This window comes from Medicago sativa, chromosome 8 (assembly GCF_051527215.1).
Source record: "Medicago sativa cultivar Bolivia chromosome 8, Bolivia_mono, whole genome shotgun sequence".
NCBI lineage: Eukaryota > Viridiplantae > Streptophyta > Magnoliopsida > Fabales > Fabaceae > Medicago > Medicago sativa.
In genome coordinates, this window is record NC_140756.1 from 87,610,267 (window position 1) to 87,630,339 (window position 20,073).

At 31.3% G+C, this 20,073-nt stretch overlaps 3 protein-coding genes across 3 annotated transcripts; 2 read left to right on the forward strand and 1 right to left on the reverse strand.

Moving 5' to 3' along the window:
- The first annotated feature begins 429 nt into the window (after window positions 1-429).
- On the forward strand, window positions 430-3,113 carry LOC146902834 (importin subunit alpha-2-like). The gene is made up of 8 exons (XM_085737870.1): window positions 430-557; window positions 658-746; window positions 841-1,164; window positions 1,252-1,415; window positions 1,510-1,588; window positions 1,980-2,108; window positions 2,209-2,336; window positions 2,435-3,113. Exons 1-8 carry the CDS (start codon window positions 527-529, stop codon window positions 2,811-2,813), a joined length of 1,323 nt encoding a protein of 440 aa, XP_085593996.1. The 5' UTR covers window positions 430-526; the 3' UTR covers window positions 2,814-3,113.
- Window positions 3,114-5,404: 2,291 nt separating this feature from the next.
- Window positions 5,405-6,827, forward strand: LOC146902835 (early nodulin-like protein 3). The gene is made up of 2 exons (XM_085737873.1): window positions 5,405-5,599; window positions 6,173-6,827. Exons 1-2 carry the CDS (start codon window positions 5,425-5,427, stop codon window positions 6,766-6,768), a joined length of 771 nt encoding a protein of 256 aa, XP_085593999.1. The 5' UTR covers window positions 5,405-5,424; the 3' UTR covers window positions 6,769-6,827.
- A 6,571-nt stretch (window positions 6,828-13,398) lies between these two features.
- Window positions 13,399-14,961, reverse strand: IAA31 (indole-3-acetic acid inducible 31). Its single transcript, XM_085737874.1, has 4 exons — window positions 14,536-14,961; window positions 14,250-14,446; window positions 14,047-14,143; window positions 13,399-13,802 (listed from the first exon to the last, which is right to left on the reverse strand). The coding sequence occupies exons 1-4, from the start codon at window positions 14,730-14,732 to the stop codon at window positions 13,748-13,750; spliced, it is 546 nt and encodes a 181-aa protein (XP_085594000.1). The 5' UTR covers window positions 14,733-14,961; the 3' UTR covers window positions 13,399-13,747.
- Between the last annotated feature and the right edge of the window lie 5,112 nt (window positions 14,962-20,073).

Below are 20,073 nucleotides of genomic sequence, written 5' to 3' on the forward strand. Positions count from 1 at the left end.
GGCATTCTATGTGTGAAGAGATTTTCCTATGGGGTGAGAACTTCACGCTGTAAATGTGTTAACATAAAAAGAAAAATTAACACCACCAACAAAAATTAAATTAGAATCCTTTTCAATCAATATAATATCTTTTTTTCATCTTCAATATTCAATGATCATGCGAGGGAAACCGATGCTATCTTATCTTCAGCAGGAACGCACCAAAACCAAATTAATCTCAATTATATCATATTTTACCTGGGATTAAAATAAAAACAAATCTTATCCTTTGGGGTTATTTTGGTATCTTCGGGATGTTCAAGAGTAATTTGTGAAATTAGAAGAGCAAAATCAATTTATAGAGTTGGGCCTCTCGGGGCTGGGTCAGCCCAGCCCATTTGATAGATAGATAGATATATATATATATATATAACTAACTGAAAACTTTACAAGACATGTGTTGTATTTTTCTCTCACTCTATTCATTCCATCGATCAAGAATCGTAAATCGTAAGTAAATTCGGGCGAGATAAAGGTATCGATCACAATGGTTGATTTTCAGAAGATTGATTCCAATGGTAACTCTTGTTTTTGTTTCATGTTTTTAAATTAATTAATTTATTACTATGTTGCTTTGTTTCTTTCGGAACTGTTAAAGTTTTGATTTTTGTTGTGTAGGACTCAGTCCTTCGATTGAGAAGAAACTTGTTAAATCTCTTCCTCGTTTTCTTCGATCTCTAGTTAACGACGATCTTCCTCGGTACCAGGTTTGTTTGTTTGTTTGAAACTTGTCTATTTTATCTATCTGTAGTTTAAATTTTGTTGTTTTGATTGGTTTTTTGTGTGACTTTGTTTGTTTAGCGTTACGCTGCTTTGGCACTCACAAACATAGCAGCTGGAACTTCCGAGAACACTAAGTTGCTAATTGATCATGGGGCTGTACCATTACTTGTCAACCTACTTAGTTCACCTATGCCTGATGTTCGAAACCAGGCTGTGTCGGCATTGGGTAACATTGCCGCTGATTCCCCTAGTTGTCGTGATCTCGTTCTCAGTCATGGTGCCCTCATCCCTCTGTTGTTATCCCACTTGAATGAGCAAGCAGATAATCTTTCTATGCTCAGAAATGCCGCGTGGGCCCTGTCGAACTTTTGCACGGGCAAGCCACTACCCTCACTTGAGCAGGTACTTGTTATTTTTGTTAAATTAAAACTGAACCCCGCAAGAACACTTTTATATGTATCTGTATTAATACTAGATTTTTATGGACAGGTGAGGCCAGCGCTTCCAGCTCTCCAGCGTTTGCTTTTATCCAATGATGCAGAAGTCCTCGAAGAAGCATGCTGGGTACTCTGCTCTCTTTTTACCGGCACAATTGACGAAATCCAAGCCGTGATCGAGGCAGGTGTATGTGGCAGACTTGTGCAGCTCCTTCTGTAAGTACCTATTCTTCTATCCCTGCTCAAAACCATATTCTTTTGCAATTCTTTATTATTTTCGCTGCTCTAATTGTATCTGTATCTTTTGAAGGCACCCATCTCCTTCTGTGCTGTTTCATGCACTTCGCACGGTGGGAAATATTGCAACTGGAGACGATATGCAGACTCAGGTAATAATAAGTTGCTTATTCCAAATTCGGGTAAAGTACTGAATTCCTGTTGTGTTAGTTATCTTGGAAATCAAATTAAAATTTTAAATATTATAACCTGAAATTATTCATAGCTGAGTTTTGCAAGTATGTATGCGGTTGTTAAAAATTGACTGGCAATCTTAGAAATATTAGCCTAGGAATCAATTTTGTTTTTTTGAGGGGGGTAGGGAATTTTATCTTGGGATGAATGATGGATAAAGTTTAGTTATACTTGCTAGTCATTGATAGTAGTGATTCACATCTGTTTATTACCATGAATCTAGTCTCTTCTCACCCCTTGTATAAGTATTATGTCATCTCATGTGTCACCTGTGAGAATTACCTGATTTGGTGGGGCTCTTTTTGTCAGGTTGTTATCAATCATGGTTTGCTCCAATGCCTTTTGAGCCTGTTGACCCATGATCACAACAAAAGTATTAAGAAAGAAGCTTGCAGGACTGTATCAAACATTACAGCTGGTAACAAAGAGCAGATACGTGTAAGCAAATAAATCCCATCTTTTTTATACTAAAATGACGTTAAATATAATGGTTAATAAAGCGCACTGAACTCTACCTTTTAATTTATGTACGATGCAGGCTGTTATTGAAGCTGGTCTGATTGCTCCTCTGGTCAATCTTCTTCAAAATGCCGAGTTTGACATTCAAAAAGAAGCTGGATGGGCCCTCTCTAATGCTGCATCTGGCGGTACCCACGCACAAATCAAGTACGTGAAGTCGTTTTTAATTGTTATTTTCTTGCCCTGCTTCGTGCTGCCAACATTGAGAATTTACGTATTAACTTACCAAATATTGTTATTACAAGGTACTTGGCGAGCCAGGGTTGCATTAAGCCTCTGTGTGATTTACTTGTTTGCCCTGATTCAAGATTTCTCGCTGTCTGTTTAGAAGGTCTTGAGAATTTTCTGAAGGTTGGAGAAGCGGAGAAAAACTTTGGTAACACCGGAGATGTCAACTTGTATGCTCAGATGATAGATAATAACGAGGGATTGGAAAAGATTGAAAATTTGCGGAGTCACGACAACAGTGAAATTTATGAGAAGGCTGTTAATATTCTCAAGACATATTGGTTGGAAGATGAAGTTGAGAGGCTACCTCCAGGCAATGGTTCTCAACCTGGTTTTAACAATGGAGGCAGTGACTTTCCGGCCCCCCCTGACAGATTCAATATCAGCAGAATGTGATCATTATATCTTGTACAAAAAATATATTTTCTGGGGAGAAGGTATGTTGCACCAGCAAGGAACCGTGACGCATGGCAATGAAGATAAAGGTCTGGATGAATTAGAAAGAAAAAGTGAACAAATGTATCTTTCCTCACACAATCCCCTTCCCCACCTTCTCTTTCCCCCTGATATCATATCTCTCCCAATTTGGTAATGTGTAGCACGCCCTCAATTCAAATAGTGTTGTATTGAAGATTAATAGATCATTTCAAAATGGCATATATTCTATATCAAGTAGAGACTTTAGGATTATATAAAGCTACTGCTATATCTAAAACTTCTATTTTGAAATCCCTTTGAGAATATAAATGCGGCAGAAAAATTACGCCAATCCACTTATATATGGACTAAATAGCATAAAGACGAATATGTTGGTAGAGTGATTACGTCAATCCACTGAAATATGGACCTAGAATAATTTTACTATATTGTTATTATATTGATAACTACCTGAAAGATGGACATGTTAGTATAATAATTTTACTAAATTGTTCTTATTAATTTTACTTAAAGTTTATTGTCCGCAAGTCTTAGTTCATAATTTTAAGTTTATTGTCCGCAAGTCTTAGTTTATGGACTTAATTACTAAACGTTGTTATCAAGGTTGAACATGACTCCTTCACTTATGTGTGTGAATTTCGATAGTTATTTATCATTTTGTTTATCTGAAAAAAATAAAGTGTGTGAGTTTCAATAGTTATTTTTTATTTTTTTTGAAGGAATAGTTATTTTTTATTTTGTTTATCTAAAAAATAAATTACCAAGGCAACACATCATGTTAAGTAACCTATAACAAGACTTACCTAAAAAGAGAAATCGAATAAGACTACTCATTTTTATGATTTTTTTTTCCGAGTGGTCTAGCGGTTAGAAATTTACATTTTAAGATAAATGAGTGAGGAATGCAGAGTTTGAACCCCGTTCATGCATATATAATGCAGTGTCCCTGTCAACTAGGTTAAACTCATGTGATTACTCAATTTTATAATTTAAGAAAGAAAGTAAGGAAGGAACTTACATCCCGAACTTGGTAGGATTTTCGTAGAAAGCTGAAGGGGTTTTCATCTTCAACCTTCTCAATCAACTTTTCCAATCAATATTCAATGATCATGGGAAACCGGTGTTATTTTATGTTTGGTTGATTTGCTTAGGAGACATATTTTGGCTAATTCTAATGTTAATTGTTCGGTTGATTGTGGTTGCATGAAAGATAACAATCCTTTATTTACCAAGTGTAATTTTTCGGAGAACTTTGAACTTTAATTTCTTGTTGGTTAGGTATCTCAGCGGTTTTTCATGAAAATTTACATGAGCACCTTCTTCATTTCGGTGGGCTCGGGTGCTTTTTTGTGATTTAGGTAATTTAGAAGGAAATAAATTGGAGAATTTTTCAATATATGGTTGATTAATGAATATGACGTTGTAATATGTTGTACGTCAATTAATGAATATGACAACACATTTATTTTAATAGTCAATAATTAATGTGACAACACATTACACCATCATATTCATTAATCAGCCTTTTAATTATAATTAATACTTTTAATTTACTAAATGGTTGGTTGGAAGAAATAACTCATTTATGAGTGTGTTTGATCCGCAAAACAGAAAGCACTAAACAGAACAACATAAGACAGAACAACACAACACAAGATAAATATTTTTGGTATTGAATAAATTTTTGTCTTATACGATTTTTTGTTGAACAAAATGTTATTTTGGTATTATGTGATACAAAAAAGTGGTGTTGTGGTTCGATGAAGGAAATTTTTTTTAGTTTTTATCTTGTCCCTTGCCTCATGTTTGTCCTGTTTCTAAAAGAAAAATGCTATATCTCACGACATAATACTTCCCGAGATTGTCCCGAATTGCATGGTGATGACGTGTTACACTTTTGTGATGTTTTTGTTCCTTTTTTTTCACAAATATTTCTTGTGTATTATTAAAAGAGATTCTGTGTATTGTGCCAGATTTTGTTGAAACTTCCCACTACACTATTAACTTCCTTGTATTGTGGAAAAGCATGAGTTTTTATTGGTTAAACTACTCTCGGGATGATTTCGGGAAAATATGATTCGGGAGATATAGCAATCCTCTTTCTAAAATAGTTTTACAAATCAAACAATATACAATTGAAGTTGTCATGTCTTATCCTTTATTATTTTAGCAAATCAAAGGAATTCTATGTGTGAAGAGATTTTCCTATGGGGTGAGAACTTCAGTAGTCATGTCTTATCCTTTATTATTTTAGCAAATCAAAGGAATTCTATGTGTGAAGAGATTTTCCTATGGGGTGAGAACTTCACGCTATAAACGTGTTAACATAAAAAGAAAAATTAACACCACCAACAAAAATTAAATTAGAATCCTTTTCAATCAATATAATATCTTCTTTTTTTTTTTTTTAACAAGAATCAATATCATATCTCCTCCTTTAATTGAAAGATATTTTGGTAATGATTAATGCAATAAAGCGGTAATCTCCCTATAAAAAAAGACTACGACCCCTTCAATTTTTTTTTCACACATTTCACTTTAGTCATCGTATCAAAAGTTCTTTCTCGGAATGATGAGATTTGGTTTTCTTTTGTTTGTGTCAACACTAATTCTTAGCACTTCGTTGTCATATGCCTACACATATAATGTTGGTGCCAAAGATGGTTGGACAGTCAAACCCTCACAAGATTACAACTACAATTTCTGGGCTAGCAATATTAGGTTTCAAATCAACGACACACTTTGTAAGTTTAATCCAAATTTTTACCTCATTTTTCATCCCTATACATCGTAATATTGATTTTTTTTTTAAAAGAAGTAAACAAAATAATCGAAATACTCCTAAAAAAAAATTGAAATACAAACTTAGTAAAAGAATTCAAAATTTAGAATATATATATTTTAATCGTTACAATTCATTGTTATATATTATTTACAGACCGGCATATTTGAGTATTTCTTTCCAATTTAGTTTATAATGTGAATAGACTAAAAATTAGATCAATGACAAAAAACATAAAATATAGATTTTTTTTTCAGTAGTTTATTCGTTAGATATTCGTCTATAAAAAAAATTCTTCAAGTAGTCTATTGGCTAAAAAAATTATGTTGGGTGTCTAGATTCGAACCCCAACCTATACATATTACAATGCATTGTCTCTATCATATTTAATTGTTCATATTGTAATGAAACACTATTCTAATGCCGAAAAATATACCAAAAATATCATTTTTTTTCTATTTTAAAAGTTATTCTAAAAAAAGTGAAATTTTGTTTTATTTTGTAATATATTGTGTTTCACTGGTTTGTCATGTAGTTTTCAAGTATCAAAAAGGTTCTGATTCAGTGTTGGTGGTAAACAAACAAGACTATGATTCTTGCAACACCAATAACCCGATCCATAAGATGGACGATGGAGATTCAAAAATTTTATTGGACAAATCAGGTCACTATTACTTCATCAGCGGAAAAGATTTGAATTGCGTAAATGGTGAAAAGTTTAATCTTGTTGTTTTGTCTCCACACCAACACCACCGTCACCACCATGAACATCATGGTCCATCATTATCTCCGGCGGTTGCACCGGTACATCCCCCAACACCGCCTTCATCATGGAATGCTCCGACACCGGATTCTCATGGCGCGACTGCTCCGACGCCAATTGCTCATGACGTGACTACTCCGACACCCAGCGGTGCTCACAATGGGAAGGCTCCGGCACCAAGTGCTCACAGTGGGATTGCTCCAGCACCAAGTGCTCATTACAACGGGATTGCTCCGGTACCAAATGCTCATGGCCATAATTCTCCGGTGCCGTCTCCTGCTCATTCGGATTCTACTAGGTTGAGCGGTTCCATTGGTGTTATTGCCATGGTGGTTTTGGTCTTAGGAAGCTTTTCCTTTTTTCTTTAAGTAAGTTTTTCTTTTAGTTGTTAATTTTAAATGTTGCTTTTGTTTCCTTGTATTTTTTGTCGTTGAATTTCGTTTTGTTAGAGTTTTTTAGTCTATGGAGATGTCTTCCAAAACATATTTTATGAAATATAACTAGCTTTTACTTTATAAATTGCACTATTATTTTATTTCATAAAAATGAATAAAATGTGCTATTATTTGCTCTAAAAAATCTAAATAAACTGTGCTATTATTTATTGAATATTTTTGGGAAGTATTATATTTATTATTAATTACGAGCATCAACTCTATTTAAAGGTGAATGATTAAAAGAGATATTATCAATCAAATGGTTGATTTTGCATTAAATAGTAACATTTATATTTATAATTATAATTTTTTTTTTTGGTAAATAGAGATAACTTTCATTAACCAAAACAGTTATTACAAACTACATGGAATCAGGAACCAACAAAACCAAGAAACAAGAGCTAAGCTCAAACAAACAAAAGGAACCATTATCCTCGCACCCGAATCATCAGAGTTCGCACCTTCTTGAATTGCAATCCTCTAATGTAAGCAATCCTCTAATGTAAGCATCCATTTTATAATTATAATTAATAATCATAATTTTCCCCTCAAGTAATAAAAAATAGTCATAATTTTATAAAAAGAATTTTCCCCTCAAGTAATAAAAATAGTCATAATTTTATAAAAAGAATAAATGACAATATTATACAGTTATTTACAGCATAAGGTGTACGCCGAAAGAGGTAGCAAAAAATTATAGTAATGTTTTAACAATAACAATAACAACAACAATTTAGCCTATACCCAAACAAGAGAAAGGCAGAAAGGGTCCTGACACAAATCATGAAACTTATAATAATAAATTACAAATTTAACTTTATACAACGAGTCAGAAAGAAGTCTGATGTTCTCCAAAAGTTGATAAGGTGAGCTTTTCTTTGATACGAAAAAGTCTATCATTCCTTTCCATCCAAATAACCCACGAAGTAGCAAGCCATATTAAATGCATACAAGAACACCGCGACTTTGCAAAACCTGCTGAAGTACCAAATTGAAGAAAATGATCCACCATGGATGAGGGATCTGCTTAATGGACCCTCTGCCAATTACAAACTAGCTGTCAAACGTTACCAAACTAACTGCAAACCAAGAAGAGATGAGCGCATGATTCATTCAATCCGCACCCCCAGACACATAGTTGAGCATTGTGCTGAATCACTCCCCTTCAGAATAAATCCACCTTCGTAGACAACCTATCCCGAAAGAGCCGCCAAACAAAAACCGAAACCTTAAGGGGAATATCTTTTCTCCAAAGAAGATCCGCAAAGACCAAAGGAGCATTAGGAATGAGTGGTGTCCAACAAGTAAGGGTGTGGTAAGCCCCTCTAACCGAATACCCCACTCCTGGGTCAGGTAACCAAGTCCATACATCATCAACATTAACCTGCAACACCACATTCAATAATAACAACCTACTCCACTAACAACCCTTCCACCCACGCCTGTAACTCCTTCTCCACTTCCACGTCACCCCCCTTCATCCCACCCTAATTCATACATTTGCGCCACATTAACCATTTTATTTTCTGATAATTCAAACAAACAGCGAAAACATACCTGAAAAGGGGCCTCACCTACCCACTTGTCAACCAAAAATAAAGTACGTGATTATATATTATCGTTAATGACTGAAAAAAATATTGAGTCCATAGTTATGAAAGTTAAGATAATGTTTTAGTAATAAAAAAGTTAAGGTGAAGTGAAATTTTTATATTTTTTAATAAAGGTAATGTGAAATATTATTCCCATATCGGTTTGGTAATATAATTAAATATTATTATGTGAATAACAAATTTGTGAAATATTATTATTATTTTTTTTTTAAGGAAAATTTGTGAAATATTATTAACTACCATATATGAGGATCGGTTTGGTAATATAATTAAATATTATTTATTCTTCAAAAAAAATAATTAAATATTATTTATGTGAATAACAAATTAAGCAATGTTTAAAATAGAATATATTAATGACTATATATGAACGCATTTAATAATTGATTCTATGGTATAAATACACATATAATAATTATAGCGTTATTTGGACATATATCTAGCTAGAATTTATGGCTTTTTTTTCACTATATATCTAGAATTTATGGCGTTAATGAGTGGAGATCCTCTCAAAAGAAATGCACATAAAATAATTATAGCGTTAATCATATATTATTTCTTAATTTTTTTTCTTCCTCAAATAGCTTAATAGCTAGAGTTCACACAATTCATACTCATTGTTGGAATTCAAGATCCATAACGCAATTTTAAATTTTAAAGGATTTCATTCTCTTATACTATACTTTTAGTTTTTCTCTGATGATCTCAGTAATTTTAGTTTGGGTTAATTATGTTTCTAGTCCCTATAAAATAGCGACCTTGTAAGTTTAGCCCTTACTTAATTTTAATAGCATTTTTAGTCCCTAATTTTGTTTTTTTTGCCCTGAGTATTAGTCCCTACTCAATTCAAATTTGTTTAATTTATGCTTACACTCTTAAATTTTTGAACAATTTTTTGCAGACATGTTTAGAACATTACTAAAAGTTCCTCCGCAAAAAATTATCGCAAAATTTGATTTCTACATCCAGATTTTATTACTTTTTATCTTTAACTTTTGTCGTTTTAAAAAATTCATATTTAATTCATTTCATGTCTGAAAATTCTAAATTTTAGTAAACGAACCTTTCATAGTGTTCTAATCTTGTCTCAAAAAAATCGTTCAAAAATTTAAGAGTTCATAATTAATCAAACTTTGTTTTAGCAGGGACTAAAATTATAAGTAAATTTTTTTTATAGGGACTAAAAATGCTATTAAAATTAAGTAAGGACTAAACTTACAAGGTCGCTATTTTATAGGGACTAGAAACATAATTAACCCTTTTAGTTTTTCTCTTAAATTGGTGAATAGTTAGAGCCTCTCACTATTCATTTCTATGTACTCATGTTTTTCTTTTCCTTTTACCTTTGTTCCCTCAACATTTAAATTCGTCAGCTTCTCTTATTTTCTTATTCTTATTTTTAGTACCTGATAGCAACACATTTACTAAGCTTTATTTCTTATTTCCAGCTTCAGTTAATAGAAACAATATAAAATATGAAGGGTCCTCCTAACCGGTGTCCCTGGGCACTGGTTAAGTATACCATAAAAGAAAATTGTTTTTGACTTTATTATAAATTAATTACACAATTTTAATGTATTAACTACTATATAATTTCCTTTTTCATATCCTTAACCAGTACTCCGGGAGCACCGGTTAACATTTCTCATATGAATATGACATCAATTAATATAAAAACAAATTATGACCCCTTCCGCTTATAGAAACAAATCATCTTCTTGTATCCCTATAAAAATGAACCCAACCACTTTATTTTTTTTTCTTCAAATAATTTAGTAATTGAAATTTTATTTTTAAGAGAGTATAAGTGCATTAATAACTAATAAAGACTCATTAAATGGAACCGCATGTACGCATCGTTTATTTATAACTTTTTAATAAATATATCTATTAAGGACTCTATGACTCGTCTTTAAAAAAAAGGATTCTGTAACTCAATGACAATACACTAAGAGCATGATTATCGGTTGAATTTTATGGTATCTTAAATGCAAATAAAGATATTGTGTAAGAAAAGCATTGATATTTGGCTTTGTAAAGCAATCTCAAAATGGTCACCGTTGCCAAATTCTACTACCGTGTCTTAAACTTGTGTTGGGATAAAAAATATATAAATAAAAAAGAACACATACTTTTTGGGTTGTGATTGGTTACTTTGAATTTAGTGGGACTCATTTTAGAATTTTGGATGGATGGTATGAATATTTAAAAAAGAGTTTTGCTAGAAGCCACCCATGAAGGTGTCTTTTAGCAAGCCACATCTCAAGGTGTGATTTTCACTTTTTAGCTATACCTTTGCTAAAAGACATCTTCATAAAAATTAGTTGGTGTCTTTTAGCAAATGCTTATAGAATAACTTGCTAAAAGACACTTTCATAAAAGATACTCCCTCTGGTCACTATTATAAGCAAAAATTAATTTTTTAAGTTCATTCAATAATAGACCACATACATCATTTATTGAATGAATCTAAAAAGTGAATTTTTGCTTATAATAGTGACCGGAGGGAGTATCTTCTAACAAAACCCTTTAAAAAATGTAGTTGAGTTGTTTAAATAATTGAGAAGTATGAAGTAATATAATATATCAAATGAGGTTCATTTATACCACCAAATTGAATGGTATTGATGTAGATGCTCTAATAGAGACTTCAATGAATCTTCTCTATTGCTATACTATTTCGAAGCTTATTGTTGTAAACTCACGAAGCTACACGTAAACAAACTTTTTCTAAGCGATGACAAACGAAGCTACACGTAAATCATAATACTTGCTTTCACTTACCCAAATTTCACATTCTATTTTATCACAATAAACTCATGTTATAAGTGGAATCCAACCAGCGGCGAAGCTAGTGACAATTCCACGCGGGGGCCAAATATAAACAAAAATAAAATATTTTTAAAACCAACATAAGAAATTTAAGGATAAAATATATTTTTAATCCTACAATTTATAATTTTATAGGTTTAGTTCTTACAAAAAATTATTCAATTTTTGTCTCATCTTTGAAATTTTTTTTTAAAAAAATTGTTTTTAGTCTTGCATTAATCTCCATGAAAATAAATTAAGGACTAAAATTAAACAAAATGATAGGAACTTAACTTAAAAATTGCAGGTGTTGTAAATACTAAAAACAAATTTAATTCGAAATTTAACCAATTCGTACAAAAAATCACAATAATTCATACTTATATGAAATGTAAATTCAAGTAGCAACAAATAAAATAGAAATTGACAACAAATATTTAAAAAAGTTGGGCAAAACGTGTTTTAAGAAATCAATTTTATTCATAATTGACTGTTTGATAAAAAGATTACTAATATCTTTTCAATGTAAAGAAATATGTCATTTATAAGAACTTATTATCCATTTCATTTGTTTGACTATTGTTGTTGAGTTTTTTCTCTATAGTTGTCATTGAGACTAAAAATATCAAACCAATACAAATAAATCTATCAAGGATGTAATAAATTTTTCACTTTTTTATTTATGCTAATGTTTTACAACCAAACTTATTTGGGGTAGCTCGATATTTATTATTTGGGGTAGCTAAAATATAAATGGATACAATCAATCCAACATTTTTTTCTTTCTTTTGGGGTAGCAAGAGCTACCCTATCATTGTGAAGGGATCCGCCCCTAAGCCAACACCATAAATTCATGCTCCAAAACATTGTGAATATGAAAAAACAAAACCCACGTGAGTTAACTTACGTAGGTGTTAATTTCAGTGTGAGTTAAATCACGCAAGTATTTAACACTTGCACCCACCTAAAAACACTAAGGTGCAAGTTAACAAGCTGCACCTACTAGTTATTTACCAAAACACCCATGTTTTTCTATTATAAACAAATATTATTTATGCTATTTACAAAAATGTCCTTTTAATTAAAATAAAGTTTAATAGAGACAAAATGGTGTTTTAGTAAAGTACAAGTAGGTGCAGCTTGTTAACTTGCACCTTAGTGTTTTTAGGTGGGTGCAAGTTAACAGCCCCCATATATATATATATATATAAAATAATAGTGCAGAGCAAAATATGAAGACAATATAAGGAGATGAGAGAAATAATCAAATCAACAAGGGATGCGAGCATATTAAGATGCTCTATTCTATTGTATATCCACCAAATTGGAGAGCAAAGAAAAATTGCAGGAGAGGATAGCATGAGGTGAAATAGCTCATCATGTTTGATGTCACTCTATTAATTTTTGGAAATAATTGAAGTTGGTTAATTCACTTCATACCACTTCATTCACTCGATTTCATCTTATTTCATCAATTCAAACAATGACTATGTTTAGATATGATCTCAATGTTCTTTCTAGTTCATGAATGTAGTCCCTTTTTTAAAAAACAGATATTTTGGCCCTTCAAGTTCAAATATTTTCAACATCTACATTTTTCATTCCTTATGAATGATATCATAAAAAAAGTTTAATCAATCATAAGCTTTTTATTATCAATGTCAAATAACTATTAACAGATATTTTGGCCCTTCAAGTCTCCAATAACTATTAACAATGCTACATAATTTTTTTTTAATAAAAAATAAATAAATACAGCAATGAAAGCAAAACCACTATTCTTGACACGAGGGGTGTGGTGTCAATAACCATTATGTTGTATTGTATCCAACAAAAGCTAAGCATACATCAAAATCAAAGTAGAGACAGTAGAAAAAAAGGCATACCTATGGAAATTAATTAAGAAAATTGTAGCTGTTTTTCAATGTTTCACCATTAGCATTGTTAAATTTTGAGCTACACACATGGGCTTTGAGTATTTAGTACTTCAACTCATAGGGAAGATCCATGAAAGAGAGACAAACTGCATTATGCCAAATTGTTACAAAAAAATAATTGAGCTAGAACCATCACAAGTGCATTCTATCATAAGTGATAGACAACAAAAAAACAATAGAGATATGCATTGTAGGTAAGATTGATCAAAAAGTTAAGCAATTCAATATACCAAATGACTAGTAATACAAACTGAGCCAGTTCCAAAACAAGATGGAAACTTGGAAGATCCAATCATAAAATTAAGAGTAACATAGAGATTAATTAATTACTACTCAGTAGCTAGCTAGCTATTCACTAAATTGACAACTAGGTGAGAAGTTATACATCTATGTGTTTGGGTGTATATAGCAGTCACATATGATAATCATTGAAGCCAAATTTTTATTTGGAATTTCTACCAATTTCACCCACCCCACACTATTTAACAATTAGAACAAAAATTTATGAACAGTGAAAATTGAGAAGGAGCATGTGTCTTGAGAGATTAACTAGCAGCTGTTAGCTCTTGTGATCTTCAGCCTCTTCACACTGGACAAAAACATCCTGCATTAATTGCATAAATTGTCAAAATAATGAAAATGTAGATGTCATTGTTGATGATTGCTGATATCTGACTACATTTTATTTTAAGGTTTTAAATTTTTTTGTTTCAATTTAGAGGCATATATTACTATAGATCACTTACTCCCAACCACCTACGTCTAGCGCAAGTGATTGGTACGCAGTGTGTCTGAATATTTCAAACCTCAAGATACTGAGTTCGACTCCTACTAATAAAAAAACTTACTCCCAAGGCACATCTCCAACCATCATCCAGTCTCCTTCTTGATCTTCATACGTTAGCACATGAAAATTCCATGAATTAAGTGGTTGACAGTTAGGACCTGAAGAAAGAAAGGAAAAAAAAAATTGATTTATAACTATTATACATATGGTGGTAAGGTCCAAAAGAATGAAATAAATTTTATCAGGGCTATATTGAATTCTTACAAAGAATGGTGGTCCTAAACATATGACAAAGAGCTTTAATAAGTCCATCATAGCTATGATGTTCCAACAGATTTAATTTTCTACCAATTGGGATTCCTTCCATATAAACTTTAACAAATAAAGAAGGTCTTTGTTTCTCAGCCAAGGTGCTTCTCAATATGGACTTATTAATTGGTGGCCAATCACATGTTTCCTCCCTAAACATAACATATTAACTTGTTAATATTACAAATTTACAATTAATCAAAAATATGTAACAAAAGTACATAAAAATATCAAAGGATACCTTGGTAGTTGAGATTGAGAAGAAGGAGAGATGCTAAGACCAAGTTTAAGGTCAGTGCTCAAATCTGTTCTGTTTCTGCTGTTGCTACTATTTCTGTAGACACTTAGTGATGAAGGGTAGTTGTTACTATCTATTGAAGAAGATGAAGAGGAAGATGATTGGGTTTGATGAGCATCAATTTGTTCATATGTTTCCATATTGTACAATCAATGTATGTAAGTAACTGAATTATTAATGCTCAAAAGAAAAGCCGTCACCTTAGGCTCCTTTTATATATACATACATATATAAGTTCATAAAAGAAATATAGTTATATAAAAGTATATATTAGAAGCTGCTTTAATTAAGAGAGTGATAGAGAGAGAGAGAGAGAATGAAAAGCAAAGCCAAGTCAGAAATTGAGAAGACTCATATTGGTTTTGATTTGCCATGAGGGTGGGCGACATGTCCACAAGGCCTAAATTACACGGTTTTCAATTAATTACTTATTTTCAAGTTTTTTGGTTGGTTGAAACCTATAAATCTTATTATTTTAATCAACTCCTTAATGATCTTCCACCCCTTTTATTTTCTGCTTAGTTTAATTTTAGAAGCTTATTGTTTTATTTTTTAATCAACTTTTCATTCCATTGGCTGATGTCTTCACATGATCATGGGAGGACATCATGTGAAGGATTTTGGCTCAATGGTACTGGCCATGGACATGCACACCATGTATAATAATAAAATCATAAAGAATGAAAACGATGTTCTCTTATCAATTCACGTATAATAATCCATTGTAGAATTTAGTGTTTTTTTCATGTTTGTTTGGGGGTCTCTAATATATTGAACCACATAAACAGACCATATTGTTTCTTTGTTGAGTTGGAACTGATTATTTTCTCCACATTTTTTTATTTGAATTCAACATATAAGTGATCGTTGGATCGAGATCAGACCATCCAAATTTCAAACTTAAGTTAAAACAAAAATGAAAACCTACTTGCTTTCTAAACGGTTCAATTGTGTTGAATGTGATAATGCGTGGGATTGTGACGGTAGTTAATTCAAATCCATTTTTTCTTAATACCAACAAAACAAATCATGGTGAGTGAAAGATCTTGTCAATTGTATATTATATATTGTCTACTAATTTTCTTACAAAAGGACATTTGAATATAAAGAGTTTTAACTCAAAAGATAAAAATTAAAATTAATAGAAAGATTCCACTAAAAAAAGAATAAAAGAAAGAGTTTAAGTATATCTAATAACATTTGTTTGTTGGCCCATTTTGGATGTATCCTTATTTGTTAATGGAAAAAGTGAGATGTATCAATATAAGGTTGTGCCAGAATTAACTAAAGTTCAAGCATAGTCATACCAGTACACAAGTGTTGGAAGAGAATGATGAAGACTATTTGTTTGAGGACCATTGAATTCAGTCTTCTATTGAGTACCCACCCCAACTCCTCAAACCAATATAAGTAGAAAAAAATTAAATTGACAGATTGGTCCATACTATCACCAACTTCATTTTGGCAAATTGGAGTTACTATGATGTTCAGCCTTTTGTAGTAAACTTGGATGCATTTATTCCAGCTAAACATTCATAGATTTGAAATATTGGACACCAGTACAAGAGTTGTTATTTTCTGTTCATGCTCACAGCTCATGTGTTAACTAAAATCATACTTTACTCATTTTTTTCTCCGAGGGTATACTGGTTGTCGTTGGATCAAGATAACACGTTGCATTTTTTTTTTTTTTTTAACTCTTAGTACTGAGCTTGATATCTAAATCGTTCGATCCTGATCCAACTTACTAATAATGGGTTGAATACATAAATTCGTAACCGCGACAAATTCAAATCCTTATCGAAAAGATTTTATGATTTTTTTCAGAGGAAGATTTTATGAAGTTGATTACCAAGGGATTAATAATATGCATTGGGATTAATATATATGCATTTCGACCAAAAAAGTTACACTTGACTATTGTTTTTTGTCTTTTTATTTTGTGAAGTGCAATTTTAATTTAAATCCATTCATTAGACAGGAGGGTACCAACTACCATCCTGATCTAACCAACCTATGGTGGCATTTTTGCCTTTAATTAGAGGAAAACTCGTACCTTTATTTTACTCTTTTAAAAAATGTCTTTATAATAAATAAATACATGATTAGTCATTTGGTCTCCACTGCAGTACTAAATTTAGAGATGAGATATTATGATAGGTCTCTAGGTTAAATTGGATACAAATTAGAACTAATTAATTTGGTCCACGAAACAAGTTAATCAGTTGCTATACATATAAATGAATTAACTATAAAAAATCCATGGGTTCTAAATAAAGCATACAAGTTCATGACTTCATGTGATGCTGCATCAAAGCTTATTAGACTTTTTTGTGTACCAATTTGTTAGATTTTGTTAACTCGTACTTCTCCAAGATGTTTGCTTGGAAGGGGAAGTTTTTTAGTGATCAATGAAGTTTTTAAGGGAAAAACGTTTGAGTTAGCTAGCTGTACATCAAGAGAGCAAAGATATGTTGCTAGATTTCACCAACAAATATAGATATATGTGCTATACAGCCTAAACTGAAATAAAGTTTAACTACGTAAAATATGTGATTTGGAAAATTGAAATTTATGAGGCAGATTTTTATTTGCGGTTAGAGCTAAGAATTAGTCCAACGGTCGATCTATTATTTGTTTTTGATAAGATATTATTCATAAAAAGATTAAACCTGAATTATTTATAAGAAAAGATAAGCTTAATTAGATAGCAAAATCAGTGAAAATTATTTCATAGTTTTTTTTTTTCAAATGAAATTATTTCTTGGTTAAAGTTTTTATGATTGTGTTTAATTCATATGCACGGTAAATATCACACTAGTATTATATATATATATTTTTGTTTGTAAGACATTCTCATCCTAAAGTTAAAGTCTAATCATTCGAGACAAGAAGATTTATTTAAATGACTTATTTATCCCAGCAACTCTTTCATACGTGCTAGTCAATGATTGAACACGACCACATGTTTAAGAGACTACCTAATCCGTCAATTGTGCCACACTATGTTAATTACTGCTTTCTTATATATTATTGGTTCTTATAATATTTCCACAAATAGATATGTAAACTTTTTTACACCAAAAGCATATATACTATTAAAACTTTTTTTTTTTTGAGAGAATATACTATTAAAACTTTTGTAATTCTGTATATGTGTCCATCGATCTAATCTTTGTTTAGTTAAAAAAATTCACCTGTGTGAGAAAATAAAAGTGCACGGAGGTACCACATTTGAAAGAAAACTGTTTTTAATATGATACTGTAAATGATAATACAAATAAATAAATTATAGTACTATATTGAAAGCAATGAATGGCAAGCCATAAGTATGTTGTAAGAGCCTAAAATGGATTAATTAATCACTCGATCCAACGTGTGGGGTGGGGTTGTAAGTATCAAATATGGAATAAAGAAAAAAAGGAATGCAGAGACAAAGAAACACGATTTAAAGTTACAGTCCTCTTTGAAATTTGCAGACTAGACAATTTTCCTTCTCTCTGTTGTTATATGTTTCTACGTTTCCACCTTTAATTATGATCATGCCAATATTGTAAAATTATAGAGCTCTACACTTTAAACTTTTTTTCCTTTTTTAAGAGACATCCTAACAAACAAATTTGGACCATACAGATAAATTCATCAATGCATGTACTTGAATATTAATTTCATTTCATTAATTAAAAAATTGTTAGAGGCTACTTATGTACCTGATCAGTAACCAAAAAAAATGTACCTGATCAGCTAAGTGTATGTTTGTTTCTACGATTAATGAATGGTAGACGTACAATTTTTAGGAAGCTACATTTTGTAGCTTCTTATTTTCCAAGTTGGAAAGATTACATATATACACAAGTTTTTCTTAAATTGAAGTGGAACCAAACACATGTTAAATATATATATTTATATTTTCTCTATATATATGTCAATCTAACAAACCACGGTCCACCGAGCCATGAATCCATCACTAAATTATTAATTTTTTTTTTGACAGGATCATTAAATTATTAATTAAAGGTTAATCAATCCAACACATTATGTCCATGTGGTAGTCATCCCTTATATCCAACACTAAGTTTGCTATGCTATGATTTTTTGGATATGAAATATTATTAACATCACATCGTGAACGTGATGAACTTGTTAATAAAAAGTGAGATTTATTTACACACCAAAGCTATATAAGCTGAGCTGGCAGGCATGATTAGGAAAAAAGGAAAAGTGGAAGTTAAGGGGAACACCAAATTAGTGTACCCATTGTTTAAAGCTTGTATCTGAGAAATAGTTTACCATCTTATTTAGGCAAGTTTTGGTATATTTGACTCTTTTTTTACCACTTTTTCTCAATTGAACTAAACAACTCTTTATCTCTAAAGCTAGGACATGATCCCAACTTTAAGAAACACGAAATTAACTAACAAGTTCTCTTTCTCTTTATTAAATATTAAGTATAGATAAATAAACATACATATTTTTTGTAAAAATAAAATAAAATACATATTGGCAATTCTGACTCTGATGTTTGATCAAAATTACTAGCCTGATCAAATTACAACCCACAATCAACTCTTCTAGTTTAGTTACATCTAAACTAAACTACTACATATGTGTTATTTAGAGTTTATTTAATTTGATGTAATTGAACATTAACTACTTATCAAATTGGACTTTCAACAATGTTGTCAAAACCGAATTGAAGATTAACCAAATATTTTTTAAATAAATATAAACAATTATTACAAAAATTACAAAATATTGGTTGAACTTAACTGCACTAGAAAAAAAATTCAACCCAATTCAATTCAACTATGAACTAAGCGTGCATGGTATAATCGAACATTCGAACCAACCGCCAAATGAGTGGTTTTTGATTTATGTTGTGCTTAGTTTTAGGGTAGGGAGAGTCAAAAGTAATTCTACACACAAATTAATTTTAACTCTAGGACTAGTTTATACTTTTTTATTTTTGTTTTTTTAACTCTCCGATTCTTAGACGAAGGGGTCCTTGGTAATCAGTTCTGCCATAAGATAAGGATAATTTGACCAAAAATTGTTCCACTCAACAACGAATTCGGGTTCTCACGAACAATTCGATCTCCAGTGGAGTTCATTAACCACTTGCGTCAAATTACTTGAAACCTATATATGATTTATAATTTTTTCTCGAAACGTGATGTTTGCACTTAAATTTATTAATCATCAAAGTTTTTAAGTGAATGTATCCAAACATTCCACTTCTTATTCAAACTCATTTTTAATTAAAATCAATTTTAAACATAAATACAAAACTTAATCTATCGCATGGAGAACTGATTTCACATGTTAATTGAGTTGTTAGGGTCTTTAATATGTACTTTTCCTTTTCAAATTGGCATTGACAGCATGCATGGGCCAATAGCATCTAGTTATTCTGACAAACCCATACAGATGAAAATTTTGTAACTAGCTATAGCTAGACGGGATCTAGAGGTTAATGTAATA

Excerpts from the sequence above, each read along its gene's own strand:
- LOC146902835 (XM_085737873.1), top strand. The coding sequence starts at position 5,425 with ATGATGAGATTTGGTTTTCTTTTGTTTGTGTCAACACTAATTCTTAGC. Across the intron at positions 5,600-6,172 it reads TCAAATCAACGACACACTTT|TTTTCAAGTATCAAAAAGGT; the intron begins GTAAGTTTAATC and ends TTTGTCATGTAG.
- IAA31 (XM_085737874.1), bottom strand. The coding sequence starts at position 14,732 with ATGGAAACATATGAACAAATTGATGCTCATCAAACCCAATCATCTTCC. Across the intron at positions 14,447-14,535 it reads TCTCAATCTCAACTACCAAG|GGAGGAAACATGTGATTGGC; the intron begins GTATCCTTTGAT and ends TGTTATGTTTAG. Across the intron at positions 13,803-14,046 it reads GTTGGAGATGTGCCTTGGGA|GATGTTTTTGTCCAGTGTGA; the intron begins GTAAGTTTTTTT and ends CAATTAATGCAG.
- LOC146902834 (XM_085737870.1), top strand. The coding sequence starts at position 527 with ATGGTTGATTTTCAGAAGATTGATTCCAATG. Across the intron at positions 558-657 it reads TCAGAAGATTGATTCCAATG|GACTCAGTCCTTCGATTGAG; the intron begins GTAACTCTTGTT and ends TTTGTTGTGTAG. Across the intron at positions 747-840 it reads ACGATCTTCCTCGGTACCAG|CGTTACGCTGCTTTGGCACT; the intron begins GTTTGTTTGTTT and ends TTGTTTGTTTAG.